Here is a 20,627-nt window from a genome sequence, read left to right as displayed (position 1 = left end):
GTACTCTCATATCGACCCAACATTGTCGATTATGATTGTAGTGGTCACAAGATCATTGATATTACCGTATTTACTCGAATCTAAGCCACACTTTTTTTCCGGTTTTTGTAATCCAAAAACCGCCTGCGGCTTAGAATCGAGTGCAAAGCAAACGGAAGTTCTGAAAAAATGTTGGTAGGTGCCGCCACAACTAACTTCTGCTGTCGAATATGTGTAGCGCTACACAGAAATGCTTTGTAGGCACAAAGATAAATACTGGCGCCGAAACCTCTGCGTCATTAAAAAAAAAAGTGGAAGACGAGCTTTTTTTCTCAGCCCTGAGTTTCGACCACTGCATTTTCATACATTATCCAACGAAGTAAATACAAATTCCGTACTGTTCATCTTCGAATGTAGCAGAATTTCAGTATACTACGAAAATCCGACTGGCAAGACTGTTTGGGATGTTTGTCAATATGACCAACTCTACGTTCTGAATTTTTTCTGCGTGTCAGAAGAGATTGTTGCTAATAGGTTCCTGATGAAATGTGAATCACATGCAGTATTCTCTTCACCACAAGAATAATACGAATATAAACATTTTGCCATGTATTCTTTCGTGTTTGCTGCTATCTCATTTAAATCCTGTCTGCCTAATAAACTGCGAAACTAGAGTGACACAACAGCAAACGCAGAAGAATATACGTATCGTGTCATGTTTATATTCGTATTATTCTTATGCCTAATAGTGATACAGTCAGAAATGAAGCACGGCAACTAACTAGATTTTTAAATCTAAGATGACTCTAATTTCGGTACAGAATTTGATGTACTAAAGAAGTGGCCGCAAAGATCTTCAAACGGAGAAAAATTTTCGCCTAACTCTCGTTCAGAACATGTTCTATCATACGCAGCCTATTATTTGGTTCTTGTTGATCATTATCAAAGAAAGCAGCAGTGTAAGTAACAACAAATAGCAGTCTCTTGCCACTGTTTCGCTAATGAGACGATTCCTCTCTCTCTCTTTTTTTTTTAATTGCAAGCGGCGGCAGCGCGCACAAAAGCAAGCCATGTCGCGAGCGGCGACAGGCCATAAACACGCACTATCAGAATGCAACAAACAATGCATGACACAGTACAGTAATGCATTTTCAGCTTAGAGTAACGTAAACAGCTATAACAAAGAAAGCGGCACTTTTCAGATCAAAGCAAAATAAGCAATCGATTCAAACCAGACGAAGCACGTGAAAAAGGAAGGGTACCAGTATAAACATGGACGGAGCGCCTGACGCATAGCAATGGCTACCTGGTAAAGCGTAACTGCTAAGCTTACGACTCGAACCAAACTACTGTAGCTGTATCGTCATTCATTCGATGTAAATTGTGTCTCATATTACAATGGACCAACTTTGTTTCGATTTGGAGGTGCGGCCTTAAACTTTTCTCTCCCCTTGAATTTCGAATCTCAAATTTCAGGTGCGGCTTGGATTCGAAAGCGGCTTAGATTCGAGTAAATACGGTATACTGTGGATTAATCAAAATGTGTTGCTTGTTTGGATGAATCAGTTTTCTTTTTGTGCCAGGTCAATATTTGTGTCTGCGTAGACCAACATTCAGGTAAATAGCTGTTCAAAACGTACATCGTGTCATAGGTGCAGGCCTGTGGGTGCACTATTATTCTGCGGCATACATGCTTCTGGACATGTTCAGGACCTTTGGTAGTAATTGAAGTTATCAAAACAGTTGTGAACTGCATGAACATTATTGCGTACTACCTGCATCCATTCATACTTGACGTCTTCCCAGACGAGGGATTTTTCCAGTAGGATAACTGTCCATGTCACATGTCTAGAATCATGCTACAGTGATTTGTGAAACATGATAGTGCCCATTACATTTCCCTGATCTGGGCCTAATGGAATACATCTGGGACACAATCGGGCACCTGCTCCACATCCACAAATCACCAGCTCATAATTTACAGGAATTGCATAACCTCTGCACAGACATATAGTGCCACAAACCATCTGAAACCAATCAAGGGTTTGTCAAACCCCACATCCAACATTCTTAATCAGGCCTTTTGACTGAAATTTTTAAACACCTTCTGCAAATTTGTATGAAGAATATCACTGACTAACATCTTGTTAATGCAAATTAAAACAAGAGGAGGAGGAGAGGAAGAAATAGAAGGTGAAGATTGTAAGTAAATGGATTTTCTTAAGTGTAAGCAAATCAAAGGTGAGATTCATTTGCTTCTGGCAATAATTTTAAATGCAAGAAATTAGAAATGACGAAACAGCAGCTGGTGACTTAGAAGAGAAAATGAGACAGTGGAGATGCACAGAATAGACGTAGGAGAAGAAAGAATGACTATCTTTTCCTTAAAAGAAAAGAATTATTCTAATTATTAAACTGCTTACATTCAGTGATAGCTTATGTTGTCAAGATATTTTATACAGAGAGATACCACATCATATCCAAAACATGTATTATCTGCTACATTACCTGATTTTAGGAGCAGGCAACCTAGAAGGCAATCGTGAAGGAGGTCGAGGAATGCCACTAGAAGGTCTTCCCTGTGGTGGGATTGTGTTTATCCTAGGAGGTCGAATGGAAGGAGGTCGCAAACTAGACGATGGCCGAGGTCTTACGTTTTCGGGTTGTCTCAAAACTGGTACCTGTAAATTGATTTCAACATGAGGAAACTACAAATACTGAATACATTTTAGTAATTTCTTAACATTTAATAAGAACTTAAGAACATGCTACATTACAGGGAACATATGCAAGTACATGAAATACACAATATAAAATGAATGTCATTGTTGAAAAAAGTGAGCAACTTAATGAATAAATAAGTAAGTAAAAAATTAAAATAAAATAAAAAAAGGGTACACAGACTTCAGTATTTTTCACGTTTTTTCATCTATCATTTTATGAGAATCAGGCATTTGAACAGTCAATTCATCCTCTAACCTATTTTAAGAGCGTACTCATTATGTAAATTAAAAACTAGTTAGTTGGTTGGTTGGTGATTAAGGGACTAAATGGCAAGTTCATCAGTCCCTCAATTCAAAATTGGTGACGCCCACAAAGCACGTGCTCTGGTGATTAAAGTATGTAAGAGTGGTGAGACTGAGGCATTGAAGGAAATACCAATGCCAGAACTGGGAAAGAATTTACAGAGAAGTGTATGGATCACATTGGCATATAGGTCAGAGCAGACAAGGAGTCTCCTGAGGCTCATCCGAAGGCAACAAAAGCACCACCTCACATCTGACTCCTGCGAGCCCGATGAAGGGTGAAGACAGTTACAGAACAAAGAATGTCTTCTGGTTGGCAGATTCAGAAGAGTAAAAGTGAGACTGCTAAAAATGCACTGAAAATCAGTTGGACAATCAATAATAAAAACAAGAGGGAGAAATAGGTAAGACAGGACAAAGGAATCCCCAGGGCTCCACGCACAATATGAGTCACACCACCCACAGCTGTCCCATTCCTGTACCAGTGTAGTTGCGGTGTTAAACAGCACCCACTAATCAAAAGAATGCTACCTCTAAAATAGAAAAAAAGCTTATGGCTGAGAAAGAGGTAACATGCATCTAAAAACAATTAAAACAGAGTAAGAAAGAGATGAAAGAGCTGGTCAAGGAGGTAATGTCGGGTGTCCCCCAGACTCAGCATACAGCAGGAGATACCCGAACCCCAACCATACCGCCCCAGCTCCGAAGCTAGCTTAAGATGTATCTGGCAATTAAAGCCACTTTCACAGAGAAAATAGAAAACCAGTTCAGCTGTCCATGAATGATCAGCTAATATTTGAGGCAAGGAATTTGGAAAGCCATTCTTAGCATGGAAGAAGAGGGAAAAAAAGAGGTCATTTCAACAGGATAAGAGTTACTGTCCGTAATGCTCCACAGCTAAAACATGCAGGTGGCTCGCTACGTACTATAAAACTATGGGTCAGCCTGGTATCACCAATGTGGAGGACATAGGATGGTGGATTCTTTCGCAATTTCTGGGGGGGGGGGGGGGGGGGATGGAAGGAAGAACACCATGATGCAATAGTCTACTTGATAGTGTGGAATTTATTAGTAGCCAACCAGATGTCATTCCATCTCCAAGTGAGCAGAGTTCTTATTTGCACATGCAAATGTGCACCTGGGATTGACAAAGTGAATGGAGGGTGAGTAAAGGACCCAGAGAAGGATAACTGAACAGGCAGTATGACTAAGTTCAGCAACAAGATCATGAATAGCACAGATCACAAGTTGTTGAATAAAACTGTCCAATGGCCTGAAGACCATTCACTGAGTCACTACATATTAAACGTGGTCAGTGGAGGGCTCTGCTAAGGGCCACCAGCTCTGCTGTAAAAATACTACATGTTTTTTGCAACAAATGAAGTTCCTACCCAGGAGCAAATGTAAAAGCAAATCCCTCTTATCCAGTTTTACAGCTGTCAGTGTAAAAGAGGGTTGCACCCTAAAACTCCTGAAGAAACGAACATAACAAGGCGTCAAAAGGTCATGGGGGTGACAGACTTTAGGACCTTGAAATAGATCAGTCCTAGTTTGTGGGGGTGGGAGAGGGGGAGACAAAGGAGCACAATCCAGGGAGGGGATAAGGAGAGAGAACAATCCAGGGAGGGGATATGGAGATCCTGGCAGAGGGCTGTGAGGCACATTCCCATTTGTAATCCCACCCAATGTCTGATGTCCCTCAAATGCAAAAAGAATAGGATATGTTGGGTGATCAGGGAATCGATGAATTTCAACTGCGTAGGAGATGAAGAGTTGGTACCGTTGGAAGATGTAAGATCCATGCTTCAGAAGAAGATTGTCTACAGGATTACACTGGAAAATACCAGTGGCCAAACAAACTCTATGCTGATGAACTGTGTCTAACAATTTCAAAGTTGTCGGTGCCACATAGCTGTAAACTTAGCACCAGTAGTCCAGTCGGCAGGAGACCAGGGTCCACTAAATACAGAGAAGAAAAGCAACCGTTGCAGGCAAGGAGGAGATAGTATTAAACTTTTGCTTGAACTAGGCTTTAGTTGATAAATATGGGCAGCGAAGTTGGTCTTTTATCAAAAAGAAGGCCCAAGAAAAATGAGACTGTGCAACAACTTTCAAGCACTGGGTACCCAAGTAGAATTCTGGATCAGGATGAACTATGGTACAGTGACAGAAATGCATGACGTGTACTTTTGTAGGAGAGAACTGTAAACCATCAAGAAGAGTCCCTACAGAGGCCTGTCAGATGGTGCCTTGAAGCTGGCATGCAGCTGAGACTGCCGAGTGAGCGTGCCCGCAAGTTTCCAAGGTTGGTACAGAAATTTCTCCTGGAAGCCCTTATACATCCTCTGTACAATCCCCATCTCTTCCCATGTTGTTTCCATGTATTCAGAGCCTTGAGAAAAGACATTTGTGGTCGTCAATTTGCTTTGAACAACAAGTGGCATGCTTGAGTACAACCTAAGTAATGGCAAACATTTTTCCATGAAGGCATTGACCATCTTTTCCACAGTGGGATAAACGCAGTAACAGTTATAATGATTACTTTTGAAATAATCAACAGTTTCATTACTTTTTTCGATCTGTCTTGTGTTCATGTGACTCCCCTTTTGAGTATTAGAATAATATGCATTCATACTTCAAATTTACTTCACCAAATTACTTATTTATAAATGTCGTAATGTATTCTAATACACAGATTACCATGAACATAGACTTAAGTGTTACAATACCTCTGTACGTATCGCAGCGAACTTTTTGACGTAACTTTACAATAGGACTTTGCATGTCGTCACGTTTATATGCTTACTGTATAAATGTAAAGAAATCTCTTAAATTATTAATATGTACTGTAGATTTTCAAGCTTTTATATTTGATACAACTTATTTTCATTCATTTGTAGAACACCAATAAATAAGTCATAAAGGTTTGAAAATTATCTATCATAAATTTTGTTACAATGGTAGTTGCCTGGCGGATTTCCTTCCTTTGCAAAAAGTTGTACTGATGATGAAATAAATGAGATGTTGCAAAATTTCAACTACAAAGATACTGAGGCTAATATTCCACTGTCTAAGATCTTTGATAAGTCTCTTATAACAGCTAGGACAACAGTATAACTTTTATAAGATATCACTGACAAAGCCATTTTACAGTGTAATACAGGTCTCAGCATCCTCCATATAACCCCAGTCTCAACTGAAACTATTACTATTACAATTTGCCAGGAGCAAATAAAGCTGCATTTTAATGACTACACAACTGCCTAGTTCTGAAAGTCAACCAAAGAATCTTATGATACTGGTTTTCACAAATATTCTACTGTAACAAATTGGTACTTTCAATCATTCAAGTTCTGTACTTAATTGACTTGCTTTCAAACTATGGGCATTCTTTGTTTTTCAATGTTTGTCCACCAAATGATTAATTCTTGGAAAGAAGAAGTATTTGCATTTCAAGTATAGACATAGTGAAAATGCTGACAAAATTTAATGTGAAACTGAAATAGGCGTCCTTCTATTGATTAAGTTACTCAAAGTGAATAAATATTTATGAAGCAGAATAAATAAAAAAAGGAGGTGAAGAACAGACATGGTACGGAGGATTGCACAAGAAAAAAATGTCTTCTTAGAAAAAGGGAACAGCTGCTGACACAAAAATACACTAGTGTCCAAAATTAAAGCAGCAAACTGCTATTTCCTCGTCCTGTGTCTAATTCACAATATAATCATACAAACTGTCAAAAGGTGTCTGTACCATCGTGTTCTTCATGGAAGATGGCATTTTGGTCAATGAAAAACCATGTCAACGAGGACGTCAGGGCACCTATCAAATGGAGTAGTGTTTGTCAGATAGTTTCACATAAACAATTACTGTGTACACAGTCACAGATAGTGCACTATGACAAAGAAAAGACGTCTACCAGATTCTCTGTGGTGGAGGGCCACAGGAAGAATGGAAGCAGGACAGTCGTAAACTCATGTGGTTCGGTGGCTTAACGTGAATCATTCTGTTGTTTCTCGGATATGGCTGCAGTTTATAGAGATCACAACTGCACCCTTGACCAGGGCAGCTCTGACCATCAGTGACATCAGAAAGAGCGCAGTAGGGAAGCTTTGTCACATTGGCCTTTATTGCTGTGTGTGTGTGTGTGTGTGTGTGTGTGTGTGTGTGTGTGTGTGTGTGTGTGTGTGTGACACGTGTCTTCACAGAAGGGAAGTCATCAACATGCAACCTGGAGAGTTGAACAGTGGTCCAATGTTCTTTCCTTAGATGAATCCTGAACTGATCTGGAGAGTGATTCTTGACAAATTATCTGAAGGGAATGTGGAACATGATCTTGAAACCCAAGCACTGTGAAAGACAGCGTTATCAAGGAGGATCGCTAATGGCGTGGTCAGGGATTATGATGACCACTTGACCACCTCTTCATGAAATTGGATAGGTGAATCTGGAAGGTTTAACTACTGTCATGTACCATGATGAGGTCTTGGGACCTCATGTACAGTTTTTGCGAGGTCGTGAACAATAATGTTCAGCCTCATGGAGCACGAGTGGTTGATGTTTTCTTGGAAACAGAAGATACTGCACCCATGGCATGGCCTGTTTGTTCTCTTGATCTGAATCCCATAGAGCGTGGCTGGGATACACAAGGGAGATGGGTTGCATCATATCAACATCCACCAACCACTCTCCAAGACCAGCGAGCAGCTCCGCATGATGAATGGGTGTTATTGTCTCATCATGACACTGATGACATTATTCAAAGCATGCTCCATCATTGTCAGGCCTCTGTTGCTGCCAGAGGTGGTCACACCTCATAGTGAGCACATTAACCAGTTGTTGGATGTGTTGGCAAATCTGTTAACTTGGAAAAAGCAAAGAACATTTTCATCTACTGTTCTATATGCTGTAGTTGCTTATGTTCTGTGTTCTTTACATTGTTTCTATCCACTGTCACCTGTTTGTACTGTTATGTGGCAAAATAAACGCAACCTTGCAAAATTTCCATTTGTTGCTCTAATTTTGGACACCAGTGTATGAACTGTGAGATCAAAAAAAGATCCTGAAAAGTTATGTTTGAAGCAGACAAAGTTGGACAGTGGAGAAGATAGAATGAATCAACTGAGAACCTTTGAACTATGTTACAGGAGACTGCTGAAGATTAGTGGACTGATCATGTAAGGAATGAAGATGCTCTGCAGTGAGTTTATGAGGAAAATGTCTAATGAAGAATACAATGAAAATAAGTGACAGAAGGTTGTGCGCATATTAAACAGCAATTTAATACTGACAATTGTTAAGTGAAGGGGTGATGGAAGCAAATAATTACAGAGGAAAGACTAAACATTGGTATAATAAGGCACAGAGCTTATCATGTGGGATACAGCAGTTACACTGACTAAAACCAACCTTTAAGTTGACTGAAACAACGAATACTTTTTTTTTTGTCCAGATAGTTAAACAAACTATTTAATGTGGAATATAGATGACAATGTGACTTTGCATTTTTACACAGATAAGATGGATGTTTCATTTTACCAAATTATGGTTAGAATAACTTGGCTTTATTACATAGCTTCCCATGATTATTAATTGTATACTGTGTGAAGACCACCAACTTTTTTCACTTCATCAGTAAAGGATATTACATATTTCCTCTGTACAACCCAAATCAGTTTTTTTCCCTTTGTAAAGCTTAATGCCATGTTCCTTTACTTGAGGGAGATACTTGATACAGTTCCACACTCATTTAGTGAACAAATTATGGCATTACCAATTATCAGATCAGATTTGTCCCTGGATTTGAGACTTCCTTGCAGATTAAACTCAACATGTTGCTCTTAATAGAACAAAATTTACTGTTACAATCTGAGGGATAGCACAAGGAAATGTAATAGGACTATTGCCATTTACAACACATACAAAATCAGAAGCTCTATGAGGCTGTCCACAGATGATACAATTGTCTACAAGAAGGAAGCAAGGCCAGAAGACTGTAGTGAATAACAGGAAGACCTGCAGAGGATAGGTGATTGGGTAGAGTGTCTGGCAGCTTACCCTGAATGTAAATAAATGTAGGCACTGAATATAAATAGGCAAAGAAATTCACTATTCTATGATTACACTATTGTGTATTGGAAACAGTAATTACAATAAAATACCAAGTACTGTAGTAGCCATCCAGAGCAACCTAAAGTGGTACGATCACACAAAACAAATTGTAGGGAAAGCAGATATCATGTTCAGAATCACTGGAAAAACCTTAAATGTAAGTTAATGCAGACAAGTAGAGAAATAGTTCTGTAAAGTTCAAATACAATTGTTTTTTAGTGGTGTGCTGCTTGACACAATCACGTCATTAAAATATCTAAGTGTAACAATGCAAAACCATATGAAATTGAACAAGCACCTAAGGTCAGTAGTAGGGAAGGTGAATGGTCAACTTAGGTTTATTGGGAGATTTTTAGGTGTGTGTATCTCATCCATAAAAGAGACCAATTGTGTAACACTAATGCAACCCATTCTCAAGTGCTGCTCATGTGTTTGGGATCCCCATCAGTTCAGATTAAAGGAAGAAATCATTGAGAAGTATTCTGCTACATTTATTACTGGTAGGTGTGATCAACATGTGAGTGTTACAGAGATGCTTTATGAACTCTCATAGGAATCCCTAAGGAGGAAAGACTACATATTTGTGTGAAACACTATGAGAAAATTTAGAGAATGGATATTCATAGAAGATTGCAATACAATTCTACTGCCATCAAAGTAAATTTAATGTATGGACCGCAAAGACAAGATAAGAAAAACTGGGCCTCAAAGGAGACTTACAAGCAGTCATTTTTCCCTGGTTCCACTTGTGAGTGGAACTGGAAAGGGAATGACTAGTAGTGGCACAAGGTGCCCTCCACCATGCATGGTATAGTGACTTGTGTAGTACAGGGTGTTTCAAAAATGACCGGTATATTTGAAACGGCAATAAAAACTAAACGAGCAGCGATAGAAATACACCGTTTGTTGCAATATGCTTGGGACAACAGTACATTTTCAGGCAGACTAACTTTCGAAATTACAGTAGTTACAATTTTCAACAACAGATGGCGCTGCGGTCTGGGAAACTCTATAGTACGATATTTTCCACATATCCACCATGCGTAGCAATAACATGGCGTAGTCTCTGAATGAAATTACCCAAAACCTTTGACAACGTGTCTGGCGGAATGGCTTCACATGCAGATGAGGTGTACTGCTTCAGCTGTTCAATTGTTTCTGGATTCTGGCGGTACACCTGGTCTTTCAAGTGTCCCCACAGAAAGAAGTCACAGGGGTTCATGTCTGGCGAATAGGGAGGCCAATCCACGCCGCCTCCTGTATGTTTCGGATAGCCCAAAGCAATCACACGATCATCGAAATATTCATTCAGGAAATTAAAGACGTCGGCCGTGCGATGTGGCCGGGCACCATCTTGCATAAACCACGAGGTGTTCGCAGTGTCGTCTAAGGCAGTTTGTACCGCCACAAATTCACGAAGAATGTCCAGATAGCGTGATGCAGTAATCGTTTCGGATCTGAAAAATGGGCCAATGATTCCTTTGGAAGAAATGGCGGCCCAGACCAGTACTTTTTGAGGATGCAGGGACGATGTGACTGCAACATGGGGCTTTTCGGTTCCCCATATGCGCCAGTTCTGTTTATTGACGAAGCCGTCCAGGTAAAAATAAGCTTCGTCAGTAAACCAAATGCTGCCCACATGCATATCGCCGTCATCAATCCTGCGCACTATATCGTTAGCGAATGTCTCTCGTGCAGCAATGGTAGCGGCGCTGAGGGGTTGCCGCGTTTGAATTTTGTATGGATAGAGGTGTAAACTCTGGCGCATGAGACGATACGTGGACGTTGGCGTCATTTGGACCGCAGCTGCAACACGGCAAACGGAAACCCGAGGCCGCTGTTGGATCACCTGCTGCACTAGCTGCGCGTTGCCCTCTGTGGTTGCCGTATGCGGTCGCCCTACCTTTCCAGCACGTTCATCCGTCACGTTCCCAGTCCGTTGAAATTTTTCAAACAGATCCTTTATTGTATCACTTTTCGGTCCTTTGGTTACATTAAACCTCCGTTGAAAACTTCTTCTTGTTGCAACAACACTGTGTTCTAGGCGGTGGAATTCCAACACCAGAAAAATCCTCTGTTCTAAGGAATAAACCATGTTGTCTACAGCACACGAGCACGTTGTGAACAGCACACGCTTACAGCAGAAAGACGACGTACAGAATGGCGCACCCACAGACTGCGTTGTCTTCTATATCTTTCACATCACTTGCAGCGCCATCTGTTGTTGAAAATTGTAACTACTGTAATTTCGAAAGTTTGTCCGCCTGAAAATGTACTGTTGTCCCAAGCATATTGCAACAAACGGTGTATTTCTATCGCTGCTCGTTTAGGTTTTATTGCCGTTTCAAATATACCGGTCATTTTTGAAACACCCTGTATGTATGTACATATGTTTAGATGAAGGTGAAGAAGTGGCTTACATAACACTTTTATGACCACTTCTTGAGTCTGACTACTCAGCCTAAGACTCTTACCAGGTTGGATTAATAGAAGAGATAGTGAAGACCCAACACCAAGAGAATCAACAGAGTTTTGTCATGGGCTTGTTTAACCTGCATGAGAGTGTTTCTGAGGTGCTTAGCGAACATCAGTGGCAGAAAATACAAGAGAGACATTGTGCATCATAGAAAGAGTTACTGTTTAAATTCTGAGAGAGTATTTTTTGGTTGGTTTGTGGGGGTTGAAGGGACCAGACTACAAAGGCCAAAAGGCCATTGGTTCCTTATTCCACAACCATGAAACACCCACAAGGAAGAAAAACAAGCAACGGAGATGACAAGGGATGACACTGAACAAGAAAAACAGACAAAGACCAGAAAAGAGGAATTAAAAACACACAGTGTTACAGTGGTTGGCTGACCATGAGGAGCGGAGGGGGGGGGGGGGGGGGGGGGAAGAATTATAAACCTTACGCCAAAGGCCAGACTCAACACAAAAAAGAAACAAACCATCAGATCAAGTGATAAACGCCCCCTGCATGAATAAAACTCAAAACTAAGCCAGCGATGGCAGCGTCATCCATTAAAAGTGCAGGGAGCATATCAGGCAGAGCAAACGTCTGCCTGAGCACAGTTAAAAGCGGACAATCCAACAAAATGTGGACCACTGTCAACACTGAACCATAGCGACAGAGAGATGGGTCCTCGCAGCGCAGTGAATAACCGTGCGTCAGCCAGGTGTGGCCAATGCATAGTCGGCAGAGTAGAACGGAGTCCTTGCGAGAGGCCCACAAGGAGGAGTGCCACACACCTATAGTCTTCTTGATGACCCGAAGTTTGTTGGGGGAAGGCAGGGTGCGCCATTCATCACCCCAAGCACCAAGGACTTTTTGCTGCAATACTTACTGGAGATCACATTCCGGAAGGCCAATCTCTGAGTCTGGTGCACTGATAGCCTGTTTGGCCAGCGTGTCAACACTTTCATTACCCGGGATGCCAACATGACCTGGGGTCCACACAAAAACCACGCAGCGGCTGCAATGGGCAAGAGTATGGATGGACTCCTGGATAGCCATCACCAGACGAGAGTGAGGAAAACACTGGGCGACAGCTCGTAAACCGCTCAGGGAGTCACTACAGGTAACGAAGGACTTCCCCTAGCAGGTGCGGTTGTACTCTAGGGCGCAAGAGATGGTGACAAGCAGCCGTCCAGCAATGAGTGTTGTTCAAATTGTTCCCCAAGAGTAAAAGCATACCAAATTCGACCAGCAACCAACGAACTGTCGGTATAGACTACGGCAGAGCCAAGGAATGCGGCAAGTATGGAAATAAAGCGTCAGCATAGGGACTCAGGAGGGACTGAGTCTTTCGAGCCTTGAGCCAAATCCAGCTCAAGGCATGAATGGGGGTATACGTATATGGGCCCAGAAAAGAGGTGAGAGAGGGAAAATCTCAAGCCCAGAGAGAAGAGACTGGACACGAATCGCAATCTGACACCCTGACTGAGGCTGCCATTTGGGAAGATGGATGACTGAGTTGGGGAACAGCAGATGGTGATTCGGACGCCCGGGCAAGCTATAAACATGTACAGCATAAGTGACCAGTAGTCGTTGGCAACGGATCTGCAACAGAGGGACACCAGCCTCCACAAGTATGCTGTTTACAGGGCTTGTGTAGAAAGCTCCAGTTGCGAGTCGGATCCCGCAGTGAAGTATGGGGTCAAGCAACCACAACGTGGAAGGCGATGCCGAACTGTAAGCCAGGCTCTCACAATCGAGACGGGACTGAATCAACGCCTGATACAGTTGTAGAAGGGTAGACCGATTGGCCCCCGAGTTGGTGTGAATCAAGCAACAAAGAGTGTTAAGACGCCGCCAGCACGTTTGTTTAAGCTGCTGAATATGAGGGAGCCAAGTCAACTGGGTATCAAAACGCAATCCCAAAAACCGGCATGTCTCCACCAGAGCAAGAGGTTTGCCGTCAAGATAAAGCCATGGCTCAGGGTGAACAGTGCGATGTCGGCAGAAATGCACGACCAAGTCTTGGCGGCCGGAAACTAGAAGCCGTGCGCTACGGCCCAAGACGGCACCCTGCGGATAGCACCCTGCAGCTGCCGTTCAGCAACTGCAATGCCAGCAGAGCTGTAGTACAGGCGAAAGTCATCAGCATGCAAAAAAGAGGCAGACACTCACGACAGGACCTTGTGGGACCCCATTCTCTGGACTCGGGAGGAACTACGAGAGGAACCAACTTGCACGCGGAAGGAACGAAGCGACAGGAAATTTTGAATAAAAATCAGGAGCGGGCCCCTAAGAACCCACCCATGAAGCATGGTAAGGATGTGATGTCACCATGTTGTATTGTATGCCTTCTGCATGTCAAAAGAGACTGCAACCAGATGCTGACTGCGGGCAAATGCCGTACAAATGGCAGACTCCAGGCAGACTGGATTATTTGTGGCACAGTGGCCCTTACAGAACCCACCCTGAGCCAGAGCCAGAAGGCCCCGAGAGTCAAGTAGCCAACTAAACCTCCGGCTCACTATACATTCGAGCAACTTGCACAGAACGTTGGTGAGGCTAATGGGGCAGTAGCTGTTCACCTCCAGGGGGTCCTTGCCAGGTTTCAGCACTGGTATGACGATACTTTCATGTCACTGTGATGGGAACTCACCCTCAACCCAGGTATGGTTGAAAAGGTTGAGGAGGTGTCACTGGCAGTCCACCGAGAGATGTTTGAGCATCTGATGATGTGATCCGGCCCAGGAGCCGTACCAGGGCAAGCGGCTAGGGCACTTTGGAATTCCCACTCACTGAAGGGAGCATTGTATGATTCAGGGTGGCACGTATGGAATGAAAGGCTCCAACGTTCCAACCGCTCTTGCAGGAAGCGGAAGGCCAGTGGGTAATTCGTAGAAGTGGAACTCTGAGCATAGCGCTCTGCTAAGAGTTCTGCAATCGTATCTGATTCAGTACCTACTGCTCCATTCAGGGAAAGCCCAGGTACACTGACGGGGGGCCGATACCCATAGAGTCACCTGATCTTGGTCCAATCCTGCGATGGAGAGGTACAGATGACAATGGTGAAGATATACCACTCCCAGCACTCTTGTTTCCATTGGCGAATAAGGCGTTGGGCTTGGGCACAGAGCTGCCTAAGGCTAATGAGGTGTTCCAGTGGCGGGTGCCACTTATGACTTTGGAGCGCCCACCTGCGATCTCTAAGCAACTCAGTGAACTCTGGTGACCACCAAGGCACAGTCCTCTGCCAGAGGACCCGGAAGAACAGGGAATTGCAGATTCCGCTGCAGAAACGATGCTGGTGGTGATCGTGTCAACCACCACATCAATGGCGTCATGAGAAAGAGGCTCAATAGTGGCAATGGAGGCGAATGAGTCCCAGTCAGCTTTATTCAAAGCCCATCTGGGGATGCGCACAGATGAGTGACAATATGGCAGTGACAGAAAGACCGGAAAGTGGTCACTATAGCACAAGTCGTCATGCACACTCCACTGGACAGATGGTAAAAAGCTAGGGCTGTAGACCAAAAGGTCGATGGCTGAGTACATGCCATGCACCACACTGAAATGTGTGGAGGCACCATTATTTAAGAGGGAAAGGTCGAACTGTGCCAATACTTACTCAACGACAGTGCCTCGGCCTGTTGCCACCAATCCACCCCACAAAGGGTTATGGGCATTAAAGTTGCCCAGTAACAGAAAATGTGGTGGCAGTTGGGCTATCAGTGCAGCCAATACATGTTGTGGGACATCACCATCTGGTGGAAGATAGATACTGCAGACAGAAACAGCCTGGGGCATACACACCTGAACAGCTGCAGCCTCTAAAGGTATTTGAAGAGGTACACACTCACTGTAAAGAGAGTTAAGGATGTAGACACAGACTCCATCTGATATCCGCACATAAGCTGCCCGATTCTTCTAAAAACCCTGATAGCCACGGAGGGCGCAGGTTCGCATCACCGGAAACCAAGTTTCCTGGAGAGCAATGCAGTAGAAATGGTGAAGGCTGAGAAGTTATCAGAGCTCAGCAAGGTGGTGGATGAAACCACTGCAATTCCACTGGAGAATGACATTGTCCACAGCTGAAAACGGTGCGAATGGACTGAGGAGGCAGATTACACCACCGTGTCATCTACCACCACCAAAGAAGAGCCTTAATCAAGAACCATTGCGTCTGAGGTAGAGGCGAGATTGAGGTTGTTGGGGGACACCAAAATCAGCAAACTGTCCTCAGATGCAGAGCTGGTAAGGACAGGTGGCACAGAGGCAACCAGAACCTCTTCCTTCTTACCCAGCTTGGTCTTCTTCTTCTTCTTCTTCTTCTTCTTCTTCTCCTCCCCCCCCCCCCCCCCCGCGCTGCTCAATAGGAGCACCCTGGGAGGGAGTCGCAGGAAGGGGTCAGGGACAGACAAAGAGCGGGAAACTCTTCGATCCGCCGCTTGTGGCTCCTTGAGCCACTGACTGATGTCAGCTGTTGCACTGGAGGGTGCCTGAGAAGACAGACTTGTAAGGGACCCTTTCCACATGAGAGAGGCCGGAGGAGGCTGGTGTACCTCCGGCAGAGTGGGGTTGGCTTGATAGCCCCATCAATTTGGAGGTTTGGTCTCCCAAGGGAGGTACCACGGGAGCACCAGAAGGAGCAGTGTCCTCCATCACAGACACGGGGGAAGAGTTGGGGCGGCCCCAAGGGCCCACTGGAGGTTTTACAAATGCAGGGAGAGCCATCGCCAACGGGGGAAACGAAGTTGCAGTCGCAGCATATGATGCAGTAATTGGAACAGGATGTAGGTGTTCGTATTTCCTCTTCGCATCTTGATAGGTGAGCCTGTCCAAGATTTTGATTTCCATTATTTGCCGCTCCTTATGGAGAACAGGGCAGTCAAGCGAACAGGGGGAGTGGCACTTCCCACAGTTGACAAGTGGGAGGAGGCACACGCGGAGCACCAGGGTGCAGAGGACGACCCCAATCCCTGCAGATGGTGCTGGAGTTACAGCGAGATGACATGTGGCCAAACCTCCAGCACTTTAAGTACCGCATAGGAGGATGGGCGTATAGTTTCACGTCGCAATGGTAAACCATCAACTTTATCTTTACAGGTAATGAGCCACCCTCAAAAACCAAGATGAAGGCACTGGTAGCAACCCTGTTATCTTGGGGTCCTCTATGCAAGCGCCGGACGAAGTGGACACCCCGTCACTCCAAGGTGGCTTGTAGCTCGTCATCCGACTGCAAAAGGAGGTCACAATGGAAAATAACACCCTGGACCATGTTACGGCTTCTATGGGGTGTAATCGAGACAGGGATGTCACCCAGCTTGTCACAGGCAGGCAGCGCCCGCAACTGGCCTGGGGAGGCTGCCTGGATCAAAAACAACCCGCTACGCATTTTGGACAATGCCGCCACTTCCCCAAACCTATCTTCCACGATGGTCGACAAAAAACTGGGGCTTCATTGCCTGAAAGATCTCTTGATCAGTCCTGCTGCAAATGAGGTACTGAGGCGAATACGGCTCTCAAGACCTGGTCGCCCAACGCTCCTCTCAAGGTGTTGCCAGGAAGGGGAATGATTGGGAATCATAGGCTGCAGCATCGAAATCATTCCTGATGCACTTTGAGACTGCTGGGGCCGAGCGACCACTAGCTTGATTCGATTTAACCCATTTCATTCAGGGTCATCCACCCTGATGCCACCCACTTCGACCAGGGGCTCTCCCCACGGGCGCCACCCAGTCTCAGCAAGGGCCACCTGGCGGGATGGCCATTGCTGGTAGTCCTGGTGCCCCAGAAGGATGGGCACCTACTCCTTGGCATACACAGGGAGGTCTCAGCTCTGGCATCAGCAGTGTGATCCCTGTGTTGTCAGGGGGCTACCACCAAAAGGTTACATGACAAACCCACCAAGATGGACTGGCTACCGTGCTGGATTTCAGGTGTCAAAATGGTCCAAAATTGTTGTGGGCACGAAGGATGGTACGGTGCAGGAGACGTTCGGTGCAAAGCTCGCCACACAACAATAAGTAGCATGGAAGATCTTGGTGCGTGATTGACAAACAAACACCACGTAAGTATTCCTTCCCCAAATGGCACGCACTAGCAACAGAAATTTGGAAAAGATGGAGGTCAAACCCGAGAGGGGACCAACACAAAGACCAAGACTCCTTTTAGTCACCTCTTACGACAGGCAGGAATACCTCAGGCCTATTCTTACCTCCGAACCTACAGGGGGTATTTTCTGGGTAATTTCATGTGAAATCACTCTGTGGCCGTTGTCCTTATGTCACAGATTTTTTTCTGAAAATTTGGTGTAAGAATGTACATAATGAGTTAGGGTTAAAATATTTTTTCTGGAATTTTTTGACCAAAATTGTGATTAGGAGACCTTTTGAAATGTGGGCCCCTTCTACCAACTGGCATTGAGAAACAAAGTGCCTTGTAAGTTTGTAACCACTATAACTTTATTATTTATGGATCAATTTTATTCAATTTGGTGTCATTGGAAAGTAATAGAGTAGAGCTATAATATAAAAATGATTAAAGTGCTGTGTTTAAGCAACAAATGTTTGAAAGTTTGTAATTAATGTAATTTCTCACTTTTGAGTCAGACATAATATTGTCCATTGAAAACTTGTTTGAAAGAATGAATGTGTTTTATGAGAACCGATCACTTGTGACCACTAGGTAAGAGTCACAAAATGAAACGTGTATATTATTATTATTATTATTATTATTTATGTTCTTTCTGTTTTAAATGATTAAACAGAACAAACACCCTTCTGATTTTTTTATGTTGAAATGTGCGACAATAGGAATTCTTTGAGACAAAATTGAAATTGGTGAAACTTGTGATTTTGACGAAAAAAATTTGTGAAGTTTGTAAAAAAAAAAAAAAAAAAAATAAAAAAAAAATTGAAAATTGAAAATGACTTTAATTGCAAATTTGCACATATTAATGTGCACAGTTGCAGCATTTTTATAGTTTAGTGATATAGTTGGTCCTTTTATCTTTCTAATGACACCAAATTAAATAAAATTGATTTATAAATATGGGAGTTATAGTAGTTACAACCTACCTTTTGTACTGACACCAGATGGAGAAAATGCTAGACATTTCAAAATGACCCCCTCACTACAGTTTTGATCTAAAAAAATCTGAAAAAAAATTATTTTACCACTTTCTATTTATGTACTTTCTTACACCAAATTTTCACAAATATCTATGACATGATGGCAATGAGATTTCTTTATTTTGGGTGATTTTAAATGAAATAAGCCTTCTGGGATGAGTCAGTTAACATATTACTTCCTCTCCTGTATGTCTTGTGAAATGACCACAGTGAGAAGATTAGAGAAATTGGTGCTAGTGTGGAGATTCATTATTTCTATGCACCATTTGTGAATTGAACACGGAAGAGGGAAAAGGAACTGGTACCAGAAAAATTTTTGAGCATATGCCACAAGATAGCTCGGGGAGTATAGGTGCAGATATAGACTACTGGGTTCTTGTTCTATTTTACTAATCTTTTAGCCTATGGGTGTAATATGACTTAACTTTAAATTATAGTATTTAACAACACTAAATGACCATGTCTAACATACACTGATGGAAAAAAAATATATATATCACAACACCAAGGTGGAGCTGTGTGACAAATGAAAGTTGGTAGGCACGGTTCTGCACCTGAAAGATGCTGTCTGTTCAAATTTTACTCCAGTCACGTAACAGTGGCACTAGTAGTGCCACTGTGATAAAGCAAATAAATGCTGTAATGGTGATGACATTAGTTGTCTTTGAGATTGGACATGGTGAGTTAACGCAGTCAAGAATGCATTTAAGGTGACAAAGATGCCATCACCAAACCTCACTGAGTAAAGAAAGTCATGTAATAGGGCTACAAGAAGCTGGATGTTCCTCCTGCAATACTGCAGAAAGACTTGGCATGAATGTAGCCACTGTACATGACTGCTGGCAGCACTGGTCATGAGAATGTACAGTCACAACAAACCTGATTTTCGACAGTCATGTGGAACTACCAAGAGGGAAGACCATCGTGTTTGGCCTATGGTTCTGGTGCATCACACTGCATCTGCAGCACCAATTTTGGCAGCAGATGGCACTAAAGTGACAAGACAAACTGTTATAAATCAGTTACTCCAAGGACAGCTCTGAGATAGCATGTATTCCACTTGCCCCAAACCACCGCCATTTGCGACTTCAGTGGTGTCAAGTAGCAGTTCATTGGAGGGCAGGGTGGAGGTCTGTTGTGTTTACTGATGATAACTGATTCTGCCTGGGTACCAGTGAGGGCCATGTGTTGGTTAGGAGGAGGCCAGATGAGGGCCTTCAACCACCTGTCTGTGTGCCATATACACTAGACCTACATCTGGAGTCATGGTCTATGGGGCAATTTCGTATGACAGCAGAAGCACTCTCATGGCTATCCTACGCACCCTGACTGGAAATTCTTATGTCAATCTGGTGATATGAAATATTGTGCCGTCATTCATGAACAACATCCCTGAAGAGTTATATTCCAGGAGGTGTTTTCCAACTCGATAATGCTCACCCTCATACTGCTGCTGTAACAACATCCCCTACAGTATCAACATGTTGCCTTGGCCTGCTCAATAACCAGAACTGTCTCCAATCGAGCACATGTGGGACACCACTTGACAACAACTCTAGCATCATCCACAAACAGAATTAACCATCCCAATATTGACCAACCATTGCAGTTACATCAGTTATTAATGCAGCAGCACTTCACATTTGCAAAGGCTTATTTCCCCTTACATTTAACCTGTGATCTCGCAATGTTAAGCAATTAAATATTTTACCAAGACAAATGTATTCCAGTAGTTTCATTACTCTACATGAATTATTTCTTGGTGTTTGGTTTTTTTTTCTATTAGTGTATTAATGATACGATAATTTCTAGGAGGAACAACAATCAAAAATGATGAAGGGCACCCTGCAGTTGCAAACAGATGGTGGTTGGTGTATGCCAATATGTGAAATTAGGAAACACACAGTTGAGAAACAAATGAAGTT

The 20,627-nt window shown here is 43.2% G+C and overlaps 1 protein-coding gene across 2 annotated transcripts in view; it reads right to left on the bottom strand.

Annotated features, from left to right (window-relative positions):
• Positions 1–20,627, bottom strand: part of LOC126199062 (uncharacterized) — a 165,182-nt gene that overhangs the window by 14,030 nt on the left and 130,525 nt on the right. For both annotated transcript variants that reach the window (XM_049935773.1, XM_049935774.1), the window contains exon 9: positions 2,488–2,660. In XM_049935773.1, coding sequence (XP_049791730.1) covers positions 2,488–2,660 — 173 coding nt within the window. The remainder of the gene's footprint in view (positions 1–2,487; positions 2,661–20,627) is intronic.

This window comes from Schistocerca nitens, chromosome 8 (assembly GCF_023898315.1).
Source record: "Schistocerca nitens isolate TAMUIC-IGC-003100 chromosome 8, iqSchNite1.1, whole genome shotgun sequence".
NCBI lineage: Eukaryota > Metazoa > Arthropoda > Insecta > Orthoptera > Acrididae > Schistocerca > Schistocerca nitens.
The sequence above is the reverse complement of the archived record's forward strand: the minus strand, read 5'-3'. Positions and strand labels throughout refer to the sequence as shown.